The sequence below is a fragment of the Rhinopithecus bieti genome, unplaced genomic scaffold, assembly GCF_001698545.2.
Source record: "Rhinopithecus bieti isolate Rb0 unplaced genomic scaffold, ASM169854v2 scaffold_12, whole genome shotgun sequence".
Classification (NCBI taxonomy): Eukaryota; Metazoa; Chordata; class Mammalia; order Primates; family Cercopithecidae; genus Rhinopithecus; species Rhinopithecus bieti.
In genome coordinates this window covers 1,514,311-1,536,091 of record NW_016803028.1, presented here as the reverse complement: position 1 = coordinate 1,536,091, position 21,781 = coordinate 1,514,311, and the positions used below count along the sequence as shown (strand labels likewise).

Genomic DNA, 21,781 nt, shown 5'->3' with positions numbered 1-21,781 from the left:
TAGAGGGGTGGCTGTGGGAAAGGGGTAGGGCAACATAGCAAGAGCAGTTTTGTTAATTATCCAGTCATGAGGACATGAGGATCTCCTTTTGCCTATTATTATTTCTGTAGTGTCTAGCACAGTACCTGCTGTAAAGTAAGTACTCAGTAAATATTTGTCCAAGCAGTGGTTGAATCACAACAGAAATTCTAACACTCAGTAAAGAAACTGAATGGAAAAGGGAAATGGAATGACATCATTGTTTACTAAGAAGATCCAATTCAAGCAAAGGCTATTTATGAGAGGATTAGTTAGCACAGCCTTCCAGGACAATGGCAGCTTATGTCTAGAACCTTAAAAATATTTGGTTCAGGACTTCGAGCTTGTAGTCATCATAAGGAAATCAACAGTCAAAGACGTACATAATAAGGACACTCATCAAAGCATCTGTTATAGCAAAAAATTATTGAAACAGACTAGCAATATGGGAATGATTAAATAATGGTATATCTATACAGTCAAATATTATACTACTCAAAATAAGTCTTTAAAACTGTAGGAAAAAAGTTCCCATTACAGAAATTAAAAAGCAAATTATATATATAATGTTCCAATTTTTTTTTTTTTTTTTTTTTTTCTTTTTTTTTGAGATAGGGTCTCTCTCCCGTTGCCTAGGCTGGAGTTCTAAGATGTGATCATGACTCACTGCAGCCTTGACTTCTCAGGCTCAGATGATTCTCCCACCTCATCCTCCTAAATAGCTGGGACCGCAGGCGCACACCACCACACCCTGCTAATTTTTGTATTTTTGGTAGAAACGAGATTTCACCATTTTGGCCAGGCTGGTCTTGAACTCTTGCTTCAAGTGATCCATCTGCCTCGGCCTCCCAAAGTGCTGGGATTACACATGTGAGCCACTGTGCCTGACTCTTATTTTTATTTTCATGTATTTATAGATGCATAGAAAAAAATGATATGGAGAAATACACCCAAATATTTACAGTGGTTATGTCTAGGTAACAAAATTGTATGATTTAACTTCTTTTAGTACTTTTTTATTTTTCAAAATTTCTCCAGTGAGCGTGTTTATTATTAGAAAAAAAAATGCTGGATGCTTACTATATAGAATATGAAGGCTCTGTAAAGAACAAAAGGGCTGCTGTTCATTTTCTACTGTTTTGCTGTTCTTGAATGACCAAGGGTTAGGTATCACAAAGCCAGTTAACATATTTTTTTCACTCAGGCAGCTGTGTGATGCTAGTAACTGATTGGGATCAAAGGAATTTTTATATCTGAGAAACTTTACAGCATTAATGTTCAAGGCAAGATTCTAGAGCCAGACTTTCTAGTCTCAAATCTTGTGTAACACTGGGCAGTTTGTTAAATCTGTCTCAGTTTCTTGCCTGTAAAATGGGCATAATAATAGAAACTATCTCATAATGGTACTGTGAGTTAATAACATGTAAAACCCTGAAAATGGTGCTGTTATGTAGCAAGCACTATATAATAAAGGTTAACTGCTAGAAAAATCATTTTGTTACTTAGTTATATAAGAATTTGGCTGTATATTTCAAATACTTTAATGTTTTTTATACCTCTTTGACCAGTAATTTTACTTCAGGAATCCAGTTGTAAGGAACTATTTAGAGATATACTCAAAAATTTGTATGAAAGTGATTTATCATTGTTGTTACAATTGTGAAGATGAATCAGTTATTCTAGTATCTCCTTGACAGTATTCAAATAGAGATGTAAACGTATCATTTCTTGTTGCAACAAATTAAGGTAAATCATATTTGTAATGCTTATACAACACAGTGTCTGTAAGAAAAATGTTATGTAGCCATAAACAATCAAGTTTTCAAGGAATGCAATAATATAGGAAAATGCTCATAATATAATTGGAAAAGTAAAATATGTAGCCATACAGACTGCCTGAATTTAGGTAGAGCACTTGTCACAGTTGGAATTTTTCTTTTTTTTTTTTTCTTTAAGGTGATTACTTGCTTAATGCTTGTCTACTATTCTGGCATATAAACTTCATAAGAACAGAGACCATGTCTGTTTTAATTAAGTTGCATCCCAGTGCCTACCACAGTATCTGGTGTATAGTAGATAATAAATAGTTATTGAAGTAGTTAAATTGGGAGAAAAACAAGAATAAATACTAAAATTACTGTTCTAAGTGGCAAGATATTTTCTTATTTTTTAGATTATTTTACTGTAGGAATAATCAGAAGAAAAGCAACAGTAAATGTTTTAAGTTGGGATAACAGATTGTCAGGAAAAGGCTCCAGAATTTATGAATGGTTATCTTTCACTAGAGAGATTGAATTATTTTTTAAAATTGTTTCTATTCTGGTCATGTATTTTAAACTCATAAAATAATCGAATAAATATTATAATTGTAAAATTTTTTTTATTTTTTGAGATGGAGTCTCACTCTGTCACTCAGGCTAGAGTGCAGTGGTGCGATCTCAGCTCACTGCAACCTCTGCCTCCCAGGTTCAAGAGATTCTCCTGCCTCAGCCTCCCAAGGAACTGGGATTACAGGCGCCCACCACACACCTGACTAATTTTGTATTTATGGTAGAGAGTGGTTTCACCATGTTGTCTAGACGGGTCTCAAACTCCTCACCTCAAATGATCTGCCCACCTCAGCCTCCCTAAGTGCTGGGATTATAGGCATGAGCCACCGCACCTGGCTGTAAAATATTTTAATATCTTTAAGTTCTAAGGAAAAAAACCTTGAATTTAATAGTCCTCTGGTGACTTGAGAGAACAAATATTATGGAATCTTGGATTTATGCTGAAATATGATTCATATGACAGGTTGATAATAGATTATGAATTTGAATTTGCCTTAATTTTTTCTCCTCAAAATTTTTGACAACTGTCTTTAAACTTCTGAATTCAGTTAGCTCACTTTCTGTTTATAGTTAGCGCCTGATATACAGGTACCAAAATGTTACCTGGAATACTAGTGGTTCTGTGAGATGATAATAAAAAATGTTTGAGATATGTTATATGCCATATTCTACTCTAAGAGATTACAATAAACATTGGCTTATTAAAAGTCTAGAGGTGCCCTTCAATGAAAAAACTAATACTTTAACCAGGAGTTTGTAGGTCATACTTGACCACAAAATCCTCTTTTCTCCCAGTATCTGTCAGCATTCTTTGAAGGAAGAAAAAGTTATGTCTATGCCAGTTTGCATATTATATACTTTCTATTACTAAGAAATCCTTTGAAAACCAAGGATTTGTTGCTCCTGCTCTAGAAAGGGTTTGGGGATGGTTGGGCCAGGTGGCCCATGTCTGTAATACCAGCACTCTGGTATTTACTTCAGAAAGGCTGGTATCAGCTTTGGCTGGAGGATCGTTTAAGCACAGAAGTTCTAGACCAGCCTGGGCAACATATGGAGACCTCAACTGTTTAAAAAAAAAAAAAAAAAGATTTAGGGAAGGGGGGAAAGGTAGATGTTTCCCCTTGGTGTACACATCAGTTTTAGAGAAATACTGTAACACACAGTGAGTAGAGGGGAATGGGTAAGAATGGTGGATTTGGCACCAGAGACCTGGATTCAGATGCCAGTTCTGCTATTTCCTAGGTGTCTGACCTTGGTAAGTCATTAATCACTTTAAGCTATTTCCAAAAATAATTCCTTTAATAGAATTGTTTTAAGAATTAAGTAGATTATGTATGTAAAGCACTTTAGCATGATATCTGGCACGTGGTTAGTATTCATTCACTAAATTAGCTGCACTCATTATTAGCCTTGCCAAGTGGAGTTTGTAAAGAACCAACTTTGAATCTTTAGCTTCCTAGGTCCTTTTGAATGAATCAGCTTGTACTGTTGGTAATGGTTTCATTTTATTGCTGAATTTCTTAAATACAGTTATGCTAAATTTAAAAAATTACATTCTTAAATATAAATGAATTTAAGATGTTCTTCTGTTTTCAATTATTTAGGTATATTTTTTGATTGAAGGAGATGATCAGGTTGACTGGACTCTATAAAGAGCCAGATTTGACCAGAAGGTTATTTTAGGATGATACAGTACTGCTATTAAATTTCCACTAGAACCAAAAAAAAAAAACTAGGAAATTTAGTTTTTGCTTTGGGTTCTTTTTCTTACCAATTATTACAATTAATTTTTTTATTTTAATTTTTATTATTACCTCAGTGATAGATGGGGCAAGCTACCATTATCACCTAAACAGAAAACTACATTTTCCAAGTGGGTACGACCAGAAGACCTCACCAACAATCCTACAATGATATATACTGTGTCCAGTTTTAGCATAAAGCAGGTGAGCATTTATTTTGTTTGATTTTATAGAAAAGTCAGCATTTTAAAGTAATTTGTGTATAGATTTGAGTTTTTTCTTAGATTTTTATTATGTATTCAGGCACACAAATGTAATTGGAAAAAATTGTTCATTCTACATATTTTGACTGAAACATACTGAGATAATATAAGTATAAATCACAGTTTTGAGTGATTACAGATTTTATGTGGACCCTTTTATCATTGTGTACCTGTAGATGCAGAATTTGAGAATCTGAATTTCACCTTTGATAAAGAATAGATAGCAATAAAAGGATATTTAATTATTTGAGTAATTACTCAAAATCAATTTTTTGAAATACATTATTTAATTTTTTGTAGGATTTATTAGAATAAAATGTATGAGTCAGCAGTATCGTGTTTCTATTTGTTACTTTCCTATTCAAATAATAGCCAAGAAAATATTTAGTACACATTGTAACTATTCAAAATAACAAAAACATGGAATCAACCTAAATGCCCATCAGTGACAGATTGGATGAAGAAAATGTGGTACATATACACCATGGAATACTATGCAGCCATAAGAGAACGAGATGTCTTTTGTGGGAACATGGATGGAGCTGGAGGCCATTATCCTTAGCACACTAACGCAGAACAGAAAACCAAATACTGAATGTTCTCGCTTACAAGTGGGAGCTAAATTATGAGAACAGCTTAAAAGAAAGGAACAGCAGACACTGGATTCTACTCGAGCGTGGAGAATAGGAGGAGGGAGAGGAGCAGAAAAAATAACTATTGGGTACTGGACTAATAGCTGGGTGTTGAAATAATATGTACAACAAACACCTGTGACACAAGTTCACCTATGTTACCTTCCACGTGTACCCTGAACCTGAAGTAAAAGTTTTAAAAAAGGATATTTAGTATAAAAAGTAGATACTTGGGGCAATGTACATATATTGCGGTAATGTTGAAATCACATGAATGAATATGAATATGTTAATTATTATTAACAGACAATAGTATCGGATTGCTCCTTTGTGGCATCACTGGCCATCAGTGCAGCTTATGAAAGACGTTTTAATAAGAAGTTAATTACCAGGTAAAAATGGGTCTCTCTTTACCTCTTTTTGTGTAATTGTCCCTTAACTAGAAATTTAAAACTTAAGCCTTATCTGTATAGAAAGGGGAGAGGGCATATTATTCAGAATATGGCCCTTCTGTAGAAATTAAGCAGATGATTTATGAATGTGGAAAGACAGGCTAAAACAGTCTAAAAACCTATACACATGTAGTTAATATATATGGAATTAATATATTGAAATAAATGAAATTGATCAGAGTAAAATCATGTCATATTGATAAAACTATAGTTGGACTGTTTAGTCATTAGCCACATGTGGCTATAGACACTTGAAATGGATTAGTCTGAATTAAGATGAGATGTACTACAAGTGTAAAATGCATGAGATTTTGAAAACTTAGAACAAAAAAATGCAAAATTGCAAAATATCTCAAATTTTTGTGATTATATGTTAAAATCATATTTTGATTTGTGATTAAATAAAACATTAAAATTGGTTTTACTTTTTTTTTTTCTTTTTCTTTTTTTTTTGAGACGGAGTTTCGCTCTTGTTGCCCAGGCTGGAGTGCAATGGCACGATCTCGGCTCACCACAATCTCCGCCTACTGGGTTCAAGCGATTCTCCTACCTCTGCCTCCTGAGTAGCTGGGACTACAGGCGGTTTTACCTTTTTAACTTTTAATGTGGTTACTGGAAAATATAACATATTTCTGTTGGCTTGAACTGCTTTAGAATGTATTAAAATGTTTCAGAAATACTTTTTCAGTTTTTAAAAGATAACTTAAAATCGTTCATTGCAAAAATTAAGCATTATAATTTTTTCATTCAACTTTTCCTGAGTGGTTTTTGTGTGTTAAGTGCTAAGAGTACAAAGATGAATTAGATGCAGTCCTTAGTTTCAACTATTTGCCATATAAGTGGTCCAAATGTATTTTAAAAGAAAATTGATACTGATAGTTGTTGAAGTATGTTATTGTATAATTTTATGTAACTTTATGTCAAGTTGTATCTACTTGTCTTAGTTGTGGTTAATTGAAGCAGTCTTTACTTCTTAGGGCCAGTGATAAAAGATTATTTTAACTGGCTTAAATATATACACTTAGTAGGTGATTTATTAGGGTATATGTTAACATTGAGCACTTTTAACAATATTTTGAAATTTATGTCCACTTTGTGATCTCAGAAAATTATTTACTAATAGTAAAGAAGCACTTTGATTAGAGTGTAGTTCATTTTCTAGGCCTATTGTAGGAAAATATTCTCCTGTTTGTTTTTATGAAATTGCCAAGATGGTAGTATATGCCTGAATGAAATGTCCTGTATAGTAGTTAATATTGAATGCTAATGTTGGTATTTTAATATTTCTTTTTCTTACAAAAGCATAATTTACCCTCAAAACAAGGATGGCGAACCAGAGTACAATCCATGTGGGAAGTACATGGTAAAACTTCACCTCAATGGTGTCCCAAGAAAGGTGAATAATTTATCTCCCCACTCCCATCCCTTGTCTCTATCCCTTCCCTACCTTTTAATCTTGAGTGAAATCATTAAGAAATGTCATCTGTTTAAACACTTTAAAAGTTAGAGTCTGTCATATTATATATTACTACCAGTAGCATCATATGTTAATAATTAAAAATTAAAACCATGGCAAGTATAAACTTGTTTTTTAACTGGTTTCGAGAAAATGTATACAGTTTCAAAAAGTAACATTGAACTAAGGATTGCTAATGCTTAAAATAAATTTTCATCTGATAGTTCATCTGATTGTTTTGATTAAAAGGAAATCAGACAAACTAAATCTGTTAGGTCAGAAGAGTATATATGTTATGACTACATATGTAGTCATAACTTGAGATGTAACAAGCCTTTGAAATTATTTCCTTTTAAATATATATGCATAATTTTAATTTACACTAATTTCTTTAAGGAAGGACTCTGAACTCTGTTATAAGGGCTTTGCATTGTTAAGGTTCTCCACCACCTGTCCATGCTGAGATCCGTGCAGCAACATCAGCACCACCTGGGAGCTTGTTTGTCAGAATTTCAGGCTTCGCCCCAGACCTACTGAATCAGAATCTGCATTTCACCTGGTGATCCAGTCTGAAAATCATTGTTCTGTAGTTCAGTAATACTCAAATTTTAGTATGCACAGAATCACCTGGCAGGTGATTATCTGTTATTAAAACACAGGTTTCTGGACCTCATGCCCAGAGTTTCTGATTCAGGAGGTCTGAGATGAGATCAAAATTTGCATTTCTAACAAGATTCCAGGTGATGCTGATGTTGTTGACTAGAACACTCTTTGAGAGCCGTTTTACCTGATTACTTAAAAAGTAAAATTATTGAGAATAATTTTACTGAACTATAATTCTTGAACTCTAGTTTAAAGAATCTTTAAAGATGTATTGCATAATCTTCCTGTTGGTATTAAATCAAAATTCTTCTTATCCTCGTATCTCACAGATCACTTTTTTTTTTTTTTTTTTTGAGACGGGGTCTCACTCTGTCACCCAGGCTGGAGTGCGGTGGCACAATCTTAGCTCACTGCAGCCTCTGCCTCCTGGGTTCAAGTGATTCTCCTGCCTCAGCCTCCCGAGTAACTGGGATTACAGGCACCCACCACCACGCCCAGCTAATTTTTTGTATTTTTAGTAGAGACAGGGTTTCACCATGTTAGGCAGGATGATCTTGATCTCCTGGCCTCATGATCCACCCACCTCGGCCTCCCAAAGTGCTGGGATTACAGGCGTGAGCCACCGCACCCAGCCTCAGATCACTTTTTAATATGAATTAGATACTGTATCCGTGATTACTTCCTCTGTTACTTATATGTATTTTCTAGCCATAATGTTCTACTTTTACAACTATACATGAGTCTTTTTTACAGGTTTAGGATAAAATGATAATAATACTGTTATTTAATAGTGAGGCCCTTTTGTAATTTATTTTAAATGTACATTTCTAGAATATCTATGTTGAGTATCCCTTATCCGAAATGCCTGGGACCAGAAGTGTTTTGCATTTTGGATTTTAATAGATTTTTGAATATTTGCAGAATACCTACAGGTTAAACATCTCTAATCTGAAAATCCAAAACACTCCAGTAAATATTTCCCTTGAGCATCACGTCAGCGATCAAGAAGTTTTGGATTTTGGAGCATTTCAAATTTTAGATTTTCTATTTCAGATGCTCAACCTTTGAATTTCAGTGATAGTTACATGACATTTAATCAGTTGATTCAAGGTTATCTGACAGATCAGCTTGTAAAATTGAAGAAAGACATCATATTAAAAAGAACATTTTATAATTGGTATGATTCTAGAAACATTACCTTAATAGCCGTCGGCATATTGTGCCTTATATTTTATCAGTATGAAAGATGTGTTCTTGTTTCTTGATAGAAAGGATTTTAAGGTACTTTGTGCACCTAACAAGGTTAATGTTCTTTTTCTCCAGGTGATAATTGATGACCAGTTACCTGTTGATCACAAGGGAGAATTGCTCTGTTCTTATTCCAACAACAAAAGTGAATTATGGGTTTCTCTCATAGAAAAAGCATACATGAAAGTCATGGGAGGATATGATTTTCCAGGATCCAACTCCGTAAGTAATAGACAAGGCAATCCAGACACAGATTAATGCTATCTAATATAACTATTTTAAATTTGAAAAATTCTAGATGGTCTTTTTGTTTATAGGGAAAGAGATCAGATTATCAACCCCTGAAAAAGGATGACCAGTCCCCATATTATGGGGATATATGTGTATTTTCTTGTGTATCTGGGAAAGCCTAAACCATGTCTGCTTTTACGTTGGGATACAAGGCCAATTATAGATACAGTGTACCTTTCCATAGCAGTCTGTTTAGATCAAATGGATGTGTCATATTGTCATGTATATTTTTATTTGTAATTCAGGTTCAAAGAGTTACTTGTTTTATCCAATCTTAACAGAACCTGTAAGATTGAGATGTCTGCCAGTGACCTTTTGTTGCATGAGGTCAACTAGACTTGAGCCAGAAGGAAATTAGTCAGCTTGGCATGGCTTTAAATTCTTACAATAACCAGTCTGTGGCCTTAGAAAATGTGTTTAACCCTTCTTAGCCTCTTGATGTATCCATAATATAAGGATAATGTCCACCTCTTGTCTTAAAGTCGTAAAGATGAAAATTGCATCTTTATTCCAACAGTAAAATGAAGTAACGTATGCAAATCACCCATCATTTGTACATGATTAGTTCCCCTGCCAAACCAGGTGTCCTTGACTTTTCCAGTTCTTTTTTTTATGCCCAGTTCTAATGCTAGGCAAAGAATATATAGGTCATAATTAAATGCAATAGGATGTTACAGTTTTTCTCTTCCCAGCCTATACTTTCAATTGCTGTATCCTTCACATACTTTTAGTTTAGCTTTCTAATTGTTTCTTACTCAGTGAAGTTTAGATAGAGAAAGAATGGGAATGTATGTAAAACATGAGAAGCATTATTGCAAAAACTCACGAAAGGACTCGTGACTGCATCATTGAAGGAGTTTTTTCTGTTACGTGTCCTTTTATCATAATCACCTGTAAAATAGTTTTTTATGCAGGAAGAGCAACAAAGATTGTAGGGAAAAATACGCATGTTCAAATTCAGGTAGGAATTTGAGTTAAATAAGAAATATATTACTGGTCGAAAACAACTACCTTCTGATTTATTTCTACCAAAATCATTATGCCAAATCAGTGAGATATAATAGCTGCTCTGGGGATTTAAGAACTTGAAAATGACACTGGCAGTCCTGAAATGTGTTTCTGTTGCAGAATATTGATCTTCATGCACTGACTGGCTGGATACCAGAAAGAATTGCTATGCATTCAGATAGCCAAACTTTCAGTAAGGATAATTCTTTCAGAATGCTTTATCAAAGGTAAACATTTTTCTTTGTTTTATGTGTGTGGTAAATGTGGCCATTTAAAAACATCATGCCAGCGGGGCGTGGTGGGTGACGCCTGTAATCCCAGCACTTTGAGAGGCCTAGGCGGGCGGATCACCTAAAGTTGGGAGTTTGAGACCAGCCTGACCAACATGGAGAAACCCCATCTCTACTAAAAATACAAAATTAGCCGGGTGTGATGGTAGCACCTGTAATCCCAGCTACTCAAGAGGCTGAGGCAGGAGAATCGCTTGAACCCAGGGGGCGGAGGTTGTGGTGAGCCGAGATCGCGCCATTGCACTCCAGCCTGGACAGTAAGAGCAAAATTCCATCTGAAAAATAAATAAAATTTAAAAAATAAAACATCACGCCTTATTTAGAATAGAGATTGCAGAAGCTGTTGTTTTAGTTATTAAGGAAATTGTTTTAAAATAGACTTCACATTGTGTACTTCCTATAGTCAGTCCTCAGTTATCTTCCCTTAATAGTTACAGTTAATCCAAATTGTAGATAGTCCAAAATATTTGAATATGTAATATGGAAAAATGATTTTAGATTTACTAATTAGTTACCAAGTTGAGGGAAAGTGGGAAAAGAGAAGTCTGAGAAGTTAAGCCTTAAATGGATAATCCATATCCATTTAAGGGACTGGAAATTTGTCTAAACAGTAATACACATTCGGTTGCAAAACTAGAAAGCTCAGTGATTTGATAAAATGATGTGCCTTTTTGGGAAATGCCTTTGGTATTTCACGTCTTTATTTTTATTTGTAAACCACTTGAAATTTAGCATTTATTTTCCTTCTTTGGTAGGTTTCTACTTTGGAATTAAGTTGCCAGAAACTTAAAAAAAAAAGGAGAGAGAAATGTGATAATTTATTTTACATACTGTGCATTAGAAATGTACTTCTTTTGAAAATTCTTCGGGGTAGGAACAGCCCATTTTCATGTAAGCCATTAGACTAAAAGATAAAATGGTGTGATCTTAGATTACAAATGTGTTTTACTTTAATTAATTGTCTTTGGGGTTCTTTCCAGATTTCACAAAGGAGATGTCCTCATCACTGCGTCAACTGGAATGATGACAGAAGCTGAAGGAGAGAAGTGGGGTCTGGTTCCCACACATGCATATGCTGTTTTGGATATTAGAGAGTTCAAGGTTTTGCCTTAAATTTTTTTCTTTTATTTTTCCTGTTGGATAAGACATTGCAGGGATCCCAGATAATTTATCAGACTTTTGAATACTGACAAATCAAGGTTAAAGTGGTGTTTATAAAGCATTTCACCTACTTCATTAAACAACTTGATCTCTACCATTGGAAATTATGAAATTAAAAGGTGGGAAAGGAAATCACAGGGATGGCACAGATACTGATGACAGCACAGAAACGCTGTTACACCTCTTTTGTCTGTTCCATAAAACCAGCAGTTTTGAGGTGGAATATATAGCTCCCAAGATTCCGTGCTGAGTCTTGGTGTTTGGATCAATCACATTGTTAAGCTCTAAAGCAGTGGTCGCCAACCTTTTTGACATCAGGGATCCGTTTTGTGGAAGACAGTTTTTCCACAGACGGCGGGGTGGGTGGGAGCATGGTTTTAGGATAAAACTGTTTACCTCAGATCATCAGGCATTAGGTTCTCATAAGGAGAACACAACCTAGATCCCTCACATGCACAGTTCACAATACGGTTCACACTCCTGTGAGAATCTAATGCCACACTGATCTGACAGGAGGCAGAGCTCAGGCTGTAATGCTCACTTGCCCACTGCTCACCTCCTGCTGTGCGGCCCAGTTCCTAAGAGGCCATGGACCAGTACCCATAGTAGACACTGAATAAATACTCATGAAAGTGGGCCAGGCATGGTGACTCATATTTGTAATCCCGATAGTTTGGTAAACTGATACAGAAGGATTTCTTGAGGCCAGGAGTTGAAGACCAGTCTGGGCAACATAGTAAGACCCCATCTCTACAGAAAATTTAAAAATTAGCTGGGCATGGTGGCATATGTCTGTAATTCCAGCTGCTCAAGAGACTGAGGTGGGAAGATGGCTTGAGCACAGAAGATCAAGGCAGCATTGAGCCTTGATCACACCACTGCACTTCAGCCTGAGTAATAGAGACCCTGTCTGAAAAAATAAAAAATTGTGAAAGAGGAAGAAAATAGGAAGAAAGCTGGACATAAGATACATGACAGTGTGTTTGTGTGAGCAAGTATTTTTCTTCCTAGAAGCCCTTGCATGCTGTCAGGCCTTCCAGACAGACCCTATTTCTGCAATATCTGGTTAGAATATTTGACTTCATTACTTCTGAGGTGGTGGTTATTTTTAACTGAAAAATGGATTGGTTCTATGGATTAGAAAATACAAAGATTATTAAAGAAGTACTATTTCTTAATGAAGGACCATTAATACCAGAACGAATAGAAGTAGTGATCAGTAGCAATAACAGAATACTACTGTGTGTTAATTAGAGTTGTTTGCTTATGTATGGCACATGGAATTACAGTCACGTGTTGCTTAATGATGAGTATACGTTCTAAGGAATGCATCGTTAGGTGATTTTGTTGTGGCATGAACATCATAAAATGTACTTACACAAATCTAGATGGTACAGCCTGCTATACACCCAAGCTCTATGGTATAGCCTAGTGCTCCTACACTACAAACCTGTACAGCATGTTATTGTATTGAATAGTGTAGGCAATTGTAACAGCTTGGTATTTGTATATCTAAACATAGAAAAATCACAGTAAAAAGACAGTATATAAGATTTTGTTAAATGGTACACCTGTATAGGGCACTTACATGAATGAAGCTCGCAGGACTGGAAGTTGCTTTGGGTGAGTGAGTGAGTGGTGAGTGAATGGGAAAGCCTAGGACATTGCTGTACACTCCTGTAGACTTCATGAACACTGGACATGTAGACTTTATAAAAATATTTTTTTCTTCAATAATGAATTGTTCTAAGCCAGTCCAATTCATCAGTGGTGGTTGTATACCAACTTTAGTGATACAAATGTTATTATTAAGTTCTGATTAACCCACTACCATCGGAGCAGCCCAATAAATTAACCTTGGCTTATTGTAATTTTTTACTTTATAAACTTTAAATTTTTTTTTAACTTTCTGGCTCTGTAATAACAACTAGCTGAAAACGCAATCACATTGTAGAGCTGTACACAAATACTTTACATGAGCTTTTTTCTGTTAATTTTTTTTTAAGGCTGTTTTGTTAAAATCTGAAACACAAACACACACATTAGCCTAGGCCCACATGGGGGCAGGATCATCAGGATGTCACTTGGCAATAGAAGTTTTTCAGCTCCATTATAATCTTATGGAACCACTATGATATATGTAGTTCATCATTGTCTAACATTTCATTATATGGTGCATGACTGTATATGAATTATGAGGACAGTAGGGACGTATTGCACTATTATAAAATTTATAGTCTTGGAACTTTACAAATTAGCTGGTCAGTGTTGGACCCCCCCAGCCATACTCTGTAGAATTGTTTCTTTAAAAGTGGCATAAAAATTGACCACTTAAAGCAAAAAATATAAACATTATGTGAAATTAGGTACACCAGTAAGGTTGGGTTTTTTTAGAATTATAATTTGCCACAAATACCAGTCAAAACATTTTCAGTGGCTGGGCACCATGTCTCACATCTGTAATCCTAGCACTTTGGGAGGCTGAGGCAGGAGGATTGCTTGAGGCCACGAGTTCAAGACCAGCCTAAGCAACAGCAAGACCCCATCTCTGTAATAAATAATTTTTTTAAAAATTAGCTGGGCACAGTGGCATGTGCCTGTAGTCCCAGCTACTTGGGAGGCTGAGGTAGGAGGATCACTTGAGCCAAAGGCTGCAGTGAGCCAAGATCACACCATTGCACTCCAGCCTGGTTGGCACAGTGACACCCTGCCTCAAAAAATGTATATTTAAAGGTTTTCTCCAGTACTGTTTTATTGGGTATGTATTCGAGGAGTTTCCTAGGTGCTTTATTTTGGTTTTTTATTTTTTGCTACTTATCTTTTGAAGTGTTTAATTCTGACTTTTTTTTTGTTTTTTTTAAGACGGAGTCTCGCTCTGTTGCCCAGGCTGGAGTGCAGTGGCATGGTCTCAGCTCATTGCAAGCTCCGCCTCCCAGGTTCATGCCATTCTCCTGCCTCAGCCTCCCAAGTAGCTGGGACTACAGGAACCCACCACCATGCCCAGCCAATTTTTTGTATTTTTAGTAGAGACAGGGTTTCACTATGTTAGCCAGGATAGCCTCGATCTCCTGACCTCGTGATCCTCCCGCCTCAGCTTCCCCAAGTGCTGGGATTACAGACGGGAGCCACCGCGCCTGGCCAATTCTGACTTCTGTTTTAAAATATTTCCGTATTTGATTCAAGCATTTATCTCTAGAACCTCTTTTTTGCAGAAAGACCTAATCTTAGACTATGACAGCTCTGCTTAGTATTGTATCATTGGTGACTTTCTTCACTTAAGAGATTTTCAATATTTATTAATATTTGCATAAAAGTGCTATCATTTTTGTTTGACTACCTCTAACCTGCTTGCGTATTCCAAGGTCTTCATTTTAGCCTCAGTGATTCTCTCTTTGGGTCATTTTTGTGTCTTTGAGGTGATGTTTCATAAATAGTCTACTATGGAAGTACATCTCCACATCAGGGTGCCGACTTCAGTTCAGACAAGTGTTACAGAATTTCTGAAGCTGTCCAAGGCTTTTCCTTTGCTGCCACTTGGAAATAACTTTAGAAATTGGGGCCGGGCGCGGTGGCTCAAGCCTGTAATCCCAGCACTTTGGGAGGCCAAGACGGGCGGATCACGAGGTCAGGAGATTGAGACCATCCTGGCTAACACGGTGAAACCCCGTCTCTACTAAAAAATACATAAAAAACTAGCCGGGCGAGGTGGCGGGCGCCTGTAGTCCCAGCTGCGCGGGAGGCTGAGGCAGGAGAATGGCGTAAACCCGGGAGGCAGAGCTTGCAGTGAGCTGAGATCCGGCCACTGCACTCCAGCCTGGGCGACAGAGCGAGACTCTGTCTCAAAAAAAAAAAAAAAAACTAAAAAATTGGATCTTTTAGCAAATTTAAATTTTTTTTTTTTTTTTTTTTTTTAGTTCTCTAGCATTCCTTCTTTTAGGGCTGGTTCTCTACTGATCCCAACAAAATCTACAACCATATCTTGGTGTCCTTGAATATCACTGATGCTGGGGGTCTGTCTCTGAAAAGCTTAGCAGCAATTTGCTCTCCTTTGTGCTCCTCTTTTAGGAAGTGTTAAGAGTCCTGAAATGAGGCAGATTACCTGCTTATGGAGAATTAAATTTTTTGAAAAGAAAGGAATTAAGAGTTAAATGTCAGTTGACTTACGTGTGGTGAGACACATATGGTGTAGAAGATATTGATGAAAGAAATTGTATTAATGAAGCTTCTAGGGAATATAGCCTAAGAGGAATGAGTCTTATGTCCAGAAATCACGTACATCTACCCCCAGCCACAATTTGTCACCATTTAAAATAGCAAAGGAATGTGTTGTGGTGGTGGTTTAGATGTCTCCCAGACAGTTTGATTTATGATATCATTAGAAAAAGTACACAATTTCCTAAGGTGACTGCTTGCAGTAAGACAAATATTATTTTTGATTTACCACCTCTTTTGTTTTCCTGAATCAGTGTATTCAATTCTGTAGACATGCCTGGTATTGACTGAGCATTTACGTTTACACTCTGTTCCATAAATCAGTGGAAAATCTGAAGAGGGATGATAGTGTTACCATTTCAAGGAGTTAATTATTTCATTGGGGAGACAAGATGACTACATTTGTAGGAAACAATATAAGATAGGATACTATTTGTTTTAAACTAATGTAATACAGACTGTTAGCACTATGAAGTTTGGAGAAGAGAAAAAAGAAAGAAATTACTAAATGCTAGGTACTTTATGTTAATTCCGTTTGATCTTCACAGCCATCTTCTAGGGACACATCATAATCTTCATTTTACATATGAGTCAATCAATGTTCAGAGAAGGTAAATGACCCACCCAAATAACTGAAATTTGGTCCCATTTTATTCTGACCCCAAAGTCCATGTTCTTTTCTCTTTTCTTCACCGTATCTGTCTGCACTGAGAAGAAAGGATAGCTAAAGGGATCAAAGAGGGCCTTTCAGAAAAGGAACAGCATGAGGAAATGCCTTTAGAGGCAAAATTGAATAAAGATTTTATTGCATTCTGAAAGGAAAAACTAGATTAGAGCCAAAGATACATGGAGTATAAATACTAGAAAATAAAGTTGGGCCAGAGTAGAGTGAGCTTTGAAAAGGTGGAAAATACTTCATGCTCTAAGGCAGTACTGTCTATTAGAACTCCTGCAGTGATGGAAATGTTCTTTATCTGGGCTGCCCAATGAATTTGCTACTAGCTACCTGTGGTCATTTAACATTTGAAATGTGGCTGCTGTGACTAAGAAACTGATTTTTGAATTTTGTGTAATTTTAACTACATGCAGTGAAAGACTACACTACAGCTCTAGGGAGTCGGTAGCCATTTACAGTTTTTGATTGATGTGTGACCTGGTGAAAGTGTTAAAAATATTAATTTCAAGTTGATTTGAAGGGAAAAGAATTGATAAGTACTCAGTTCATCCTCTAATAAGAGAACTAATACGGTAAAAACTGTTTTGCAACTTAATGTTATCTCCTGTTTCTTTTGTATATAGGGGCTGCGATTTATCCAGTTGAAAAATCCTTGGAGTCATTTACGTTGGAAAGGAAGATACAGTGAAAATGATGTAAAAAACTGGACTCCAGAATTGCAAAAGTATTTAAACTTTGATCCCCGAACAGCTCAGAAAATAGACAACGGTAAATATATCTTTTTAATTTTAATACCATTTATTCTTCAAAAAACAAAAAAAACATGTTTCAACAAGGCGAAAGATATGTAACTGACTTAAAATCATTTAGCATTAAGTTTTTTTAGATTAACAAAGATATTAATTTTCAGGAATATTTTGGATTTCCTGGGATGATCTGTGCCAGTATTATGATGTGATTTATTTGAGTTGGAATCCAGGTCTTTTTAAAGAATCAACGTGTATTCACAGGTAACTTTTTGCACATTGCAGAGTATGCTTTATAATAGCATCCACTTTCTTCACGTAAAAACATAATGGTGCCAGGCGCGGTGGCTCATGCCTGCAATCCCAGCACTTTGGGAGGCCAAGGTGGGCGGATTGGTTGAGCTCAGGAGTTCTAGACCAGGTTGGGCAACGTGGCAAAACCTCGTCTCTACAGAAAATACAAAAACTAGCCGGGCATTGTGGTGCACACCTGTAGTCCCAGGTATTCGGGAGGCTGAGGTCAGCAGGTCGCTCAAGCCTGGGAGGTGGAGGTTGCAGTGAGCCAAGATCATGCCACTGCGCTCCAGCCTGGACAACAGAGCAAGACTCTATCTCAAAAAAATAAATAAAAAACGGAATGGTTAATTTAGGAAGACTAGCATTCCATCTCTTTTTGTCATGCCCACAGTGACTATCTTGTTAATAGTTGTTTTCTTTCCATGCTTCCTGGTTTTGCCAAAAAATTTAAAACAGTAAAACAAAACCAAAACTCAGCTTAATTCACTTTTAAAATAGTGTTATATTTTAGCTCTATGAGAAATTTAATTACAACCTTCTTTGTTGACTTTATCTTTTAGTACTTGGGATGCTAAGCAAGGACCTGTGAAAGATGCCTATAGCCTGGCCAACAACCCCCAGTACAAACTGGAGGTGCAGTGTCCACAGGGGGGCGCTGCAGTTTGGGTTTTGCTTAGTAGACACATAACAGACAAGGTACTGATACCCTTCTAATGATATCCCATACAGAAATTTTTTTAATATAGTTAGAACATTGTGAAAGACATATGTAAACACCAGCCTGTTTAATTTACATAGGTGCCCAGAGAATAGTGTTTTCTCTGACAAATGAATATTTTCCTCTAAGGAAATTTGTATTTTATAATTATACACTTAAATCTTGTTCAAAAGTCATCTCTGAAGAAAACTATGAGGGAGTTTATGCTTTTTAAAAGTGAAGGTTTGGGGGTTGATCATGTATAGTTTAGATCTTAATATTAACATTGAAATATGCTGAAGGGAGTTTGGAAATGTTGAATCATTAGTCTTGATTCTGTAAAGGTTAACCATAATCTTAATAGCCTCCGAATCTTATTTAATATATTACTTCATACATTGTGGTCATCTGTTAAAATGACAATTTAATTCAGAAAAACAATGTTTCTTATAGCACTAAATAGCTGAGAAAAATGCTCTTAAAATTAGAGGTATTTTAACTTTAAAGAGCATTTTTTGTGGAGAGATTTAAAAGAAAATAAATAGCATTTTGTACCCATTTTCTAACCCCATTGGATTCTTTGTGATTTTAGGATGATTTTGCGAATAATCGAGAATTTATCACAATGGTTGTATACAAGACTGATGGGAAAAAAGTTTATTACCCAGGTATGTTTAGTATACCAGCAAACATTAAAATAAACATACATAAGATTTTATTTGTATGATTAAGTTGAAAAATGACACATTTTATGTAGATAATATAGAGAAATAATTATGTTGATAGACTCATAGCAACCACTCAAGCAGATGGGTATTTACACTGTTCTGTGTTTTGTTTTGATTTGTTTTAATTTAGAGACTCCAAGGGGGGATTTCCATATTCTCACACATGGCTGTCAGAATTTTATTTCTGAAACTTAAATGATGTCTTTTACTCTAATCAAATGTATTCTGTAGTTTTTCCTGAACTCCTGGATAAAATCTAAGCTCTTTAGCAAGATATATAAGGCTTTTTATATTCCAGCTTTAATCTACCTGCCCATCTTTATTTCATGCCCCAGCTTCTCACAGTTGAGATAGTTGCTACTCCAGAATACACCGTGCCCTTGTTGCCTTTTTTCACATGGTTTCTTCTCTCAAGAATCTCTCCTCCCACCTTTTACCCACATATTCCTGTCTCCCTATTCTGCTTCATGCACATAGTTAAGGTCCAGCCCAAATACCATTCCTTCCACTGGGCACCTGAGATATTTAACACATTGTATTGAAACCACTTTGCTTTCACATTTTTAAAAAATGTGTATCACTTAGTGAGATAAACTGTCCTAAGGCTGTGGAGAATAGTGATGAACAAAACAGGATTGTTTTCATAGAGCTTATGTTATAGTTGGGGAGACAGTTAATAAGCAAAACATCAAGTATTGATACACATGTGTAAAAAAGGGTTATGTGAGTGAGTGGGTTGGTTGCTTTTGGTGGGTGGTCATAGAAGACCTCTTTGAGTGAGGGTGAGAAGAGCTATGAATAACAAAAAAAGGAACCAGTCGTGCAAAGAAATCAAGGGAAAAGCACTACAGGCAGAGGGAACAGCAAGTACAAGGACCTTACAGTGAGAAAAGATGGTGTCTTTTTGGAACAGAGAACAGGCCAATTGCCTGGGTAGGTATGGTATCAAAAGAGGTCAGAAAGATTTGCAGAGGTCAGATTACATGAGGTTCTGTCACCACCGGAAGGGGTTCAGAGGGTCTTTGGCTTGTCATAATCAGGAAAATGGCATGTCCTGGCTCCAAATGGAGATGCCAGTTAGGCTGTTGGATTTTTGAATCGAGTTCTGGGGTAAGGGTAGAGATACAGATAGGGGAGTCAGGAGCATATAGATGGAATTTGAAGATGGGACTGTATAAATCACCTGTGAAGAGAGTGGTGGGTACAGAGATTAACACGCAGGATCTGACCTTGGGCTCTCAAAGACACCTTGAGGTTGAGCAGAGGAAAAGGTACCACAAAGGAATTCGAACAGAGGGCCTGATGAAACAGTGAGGTTTCACATAACCAAAGCAGAGAACATTTTTCAAGAGAGAAAGAAAGGACAACTGCATCTATTGATGTTTGAGAAATCAAATGAGATTAAGTGAGAGAAGAAACTATTGTGGGAACCAAATGATAAGAACTTATGAACACAAAGAAGGAAACAACAGACACTGAGGTCTACTTGAAGTAGGGGGAGGGTGGGAGGAGGGAGAAGAATAGAAAAGATAACTATTGGGTCCTGGCTTAATACCCAGGTGATGAAATAGAATGTACAACAAACCCCCATGACACGTGTTTACCTTTGTAACAAACATTCACGTGTACCCCCAAACCTAAAATAAAAATTAAAGAGAAGAAACTATTGGACTTAGCATTGTGGCAGTCATTGTTGACCTTGATAAGAACAGGCTTAGTGGAGAGGTGGGGATAGAAGCCCAATTGGATTGGTTTTAAAAGAGACTATGATGTAAGGAAGCAATTGTTGACAGTTCTTGCAAGAAAGTTGTGCAGAGAAATGGGCAGTGAAGGGAAGATGTGATCAGAAGTGGTTTAAGCCTTACTTTGTTTAATCATAGGGAAGTATGGCATTCTTCCCTATTACACTGTGTTGGTGGCAGGCACTGAGTCATACTAGTCAATATCCCTAGTTACTGGAATGGGCATGGCACATAGTAGGTCCAGTGACAACTGTCAAGTTAAACTAGCCAAGCTTTCCTTTGTTTAAAATAATGCTCCATCTTATGTAGAGTGATTGTGCCTTTTCAGAATACTTTTATGTTTATCATTTTATTTTAATTACAACACTCTGCAGTAAATAGGACAGGCCTTGTTCCCCATTTGACAGAAGAGTAAACTGAAACATGAAAAGGTTAAAAACCTTGTTCAAGATCCACAGATGTGCCAATTCTTTACTCTTCTCACTAGATCACACCACCGCTAATCATTAGAGACTTATGACTTATTTGAGATACTAAAATGTTTAGTTTTTCTGTTAGGTCCCATTATAAATATTCAGCGTTCCTAAATAAGCTGAGACCATCGATCTTAACATACAGTAATTGACATGCATAAACTTTTATTGTATCAGGCTTGACTGATGGGACTATCAAAGAAAAATAGGCAGCATTCTTTGTAATAACAAAATATTGAAAACAATCTGAATATCCAGATTTTCTAAACCAGTTGGGGGTGTAGATAAAATGTCATATTCATGTGATGGAGTATTATACAGGCAGTTATAAGAAATAAACTATCTGTGTAGAACAACATAGCTCTTTTTAAAATGTTGAGTGTAAAATGAAAGATATAAGACATACACTACTTTTTATATATACACTTATACCAGAAACAGTTATTTGTTCATTCACTTTTAGGAGTGGGTACATTTGTATTCAAGTCTAAAAAGATGTTCACCAAATCCATCAGTAGAAGGGAATAAGATAAGGGTCATGGTTAAAAGAGACATTGTTTTATGAAAAAGCTAGAATGACCAAAAAAAAAGTTAATTTAAACCTGAGTAGTGGGGAATATATATTTTTATATACTTCGTGTTATTTTTAATTTCATCTCAAAAGAAAAAAAAATCCTGACTTTAAAATCCTCTATGGGAGAAAAATGCAACACAGA

General features: G+C 36.1%; 1 protein-coding gene across 1 annotated transcript in view; it reads left to right on the top strand.

Annotated features, from left to right (window-relative positions):
* The window catches only part of CAPN7 (calpain 7), a 47,565-nt gene that overhangs the window by 18,325 nt on the left and 7,459 nt on the right, over window positions 1-21,781 (top strand). The window contains exons 7-16 of the mRNA XM_017884148.1: window positions 4,168-4,294; window positions 5,292-5,377; window positions 6,740-6,833; window positions 8,820-8,966; window positions 10,164-10,270; window positions 11,314-11,434; window positions 17,006-17,150; window positions 17,293-17,392; window positions 17,986-18,121; window positions 18,715-18,790. Coding sequence (XP_017739637.1) covers window positions 4,168-4,294; window positions 5,292-5,377; window positions 6,740-6,833; window positions 8,820-8,966; window positions 10,164-10,270; window positions 11,314-11,434; window positions 17,006-17,150; window positions 17,293-17,392; window positions 17,986-18,121; window positions 18,715-18,790 — 1,139 coding nt within the window. The remainder of the gene's footprint in view (window positions 1-4,167; window positions 4,295-5,291; window positions 5,378-6,739; window positions 6,834-8,819; window positions 8,967-10,163; window positions 10,271-11,313; window positions 11,435-17,005; window positions 17,151-17,292; window positions 17,393-17,985; window positions 18,122-18,714; window positions 18,791-21,781) is intronic.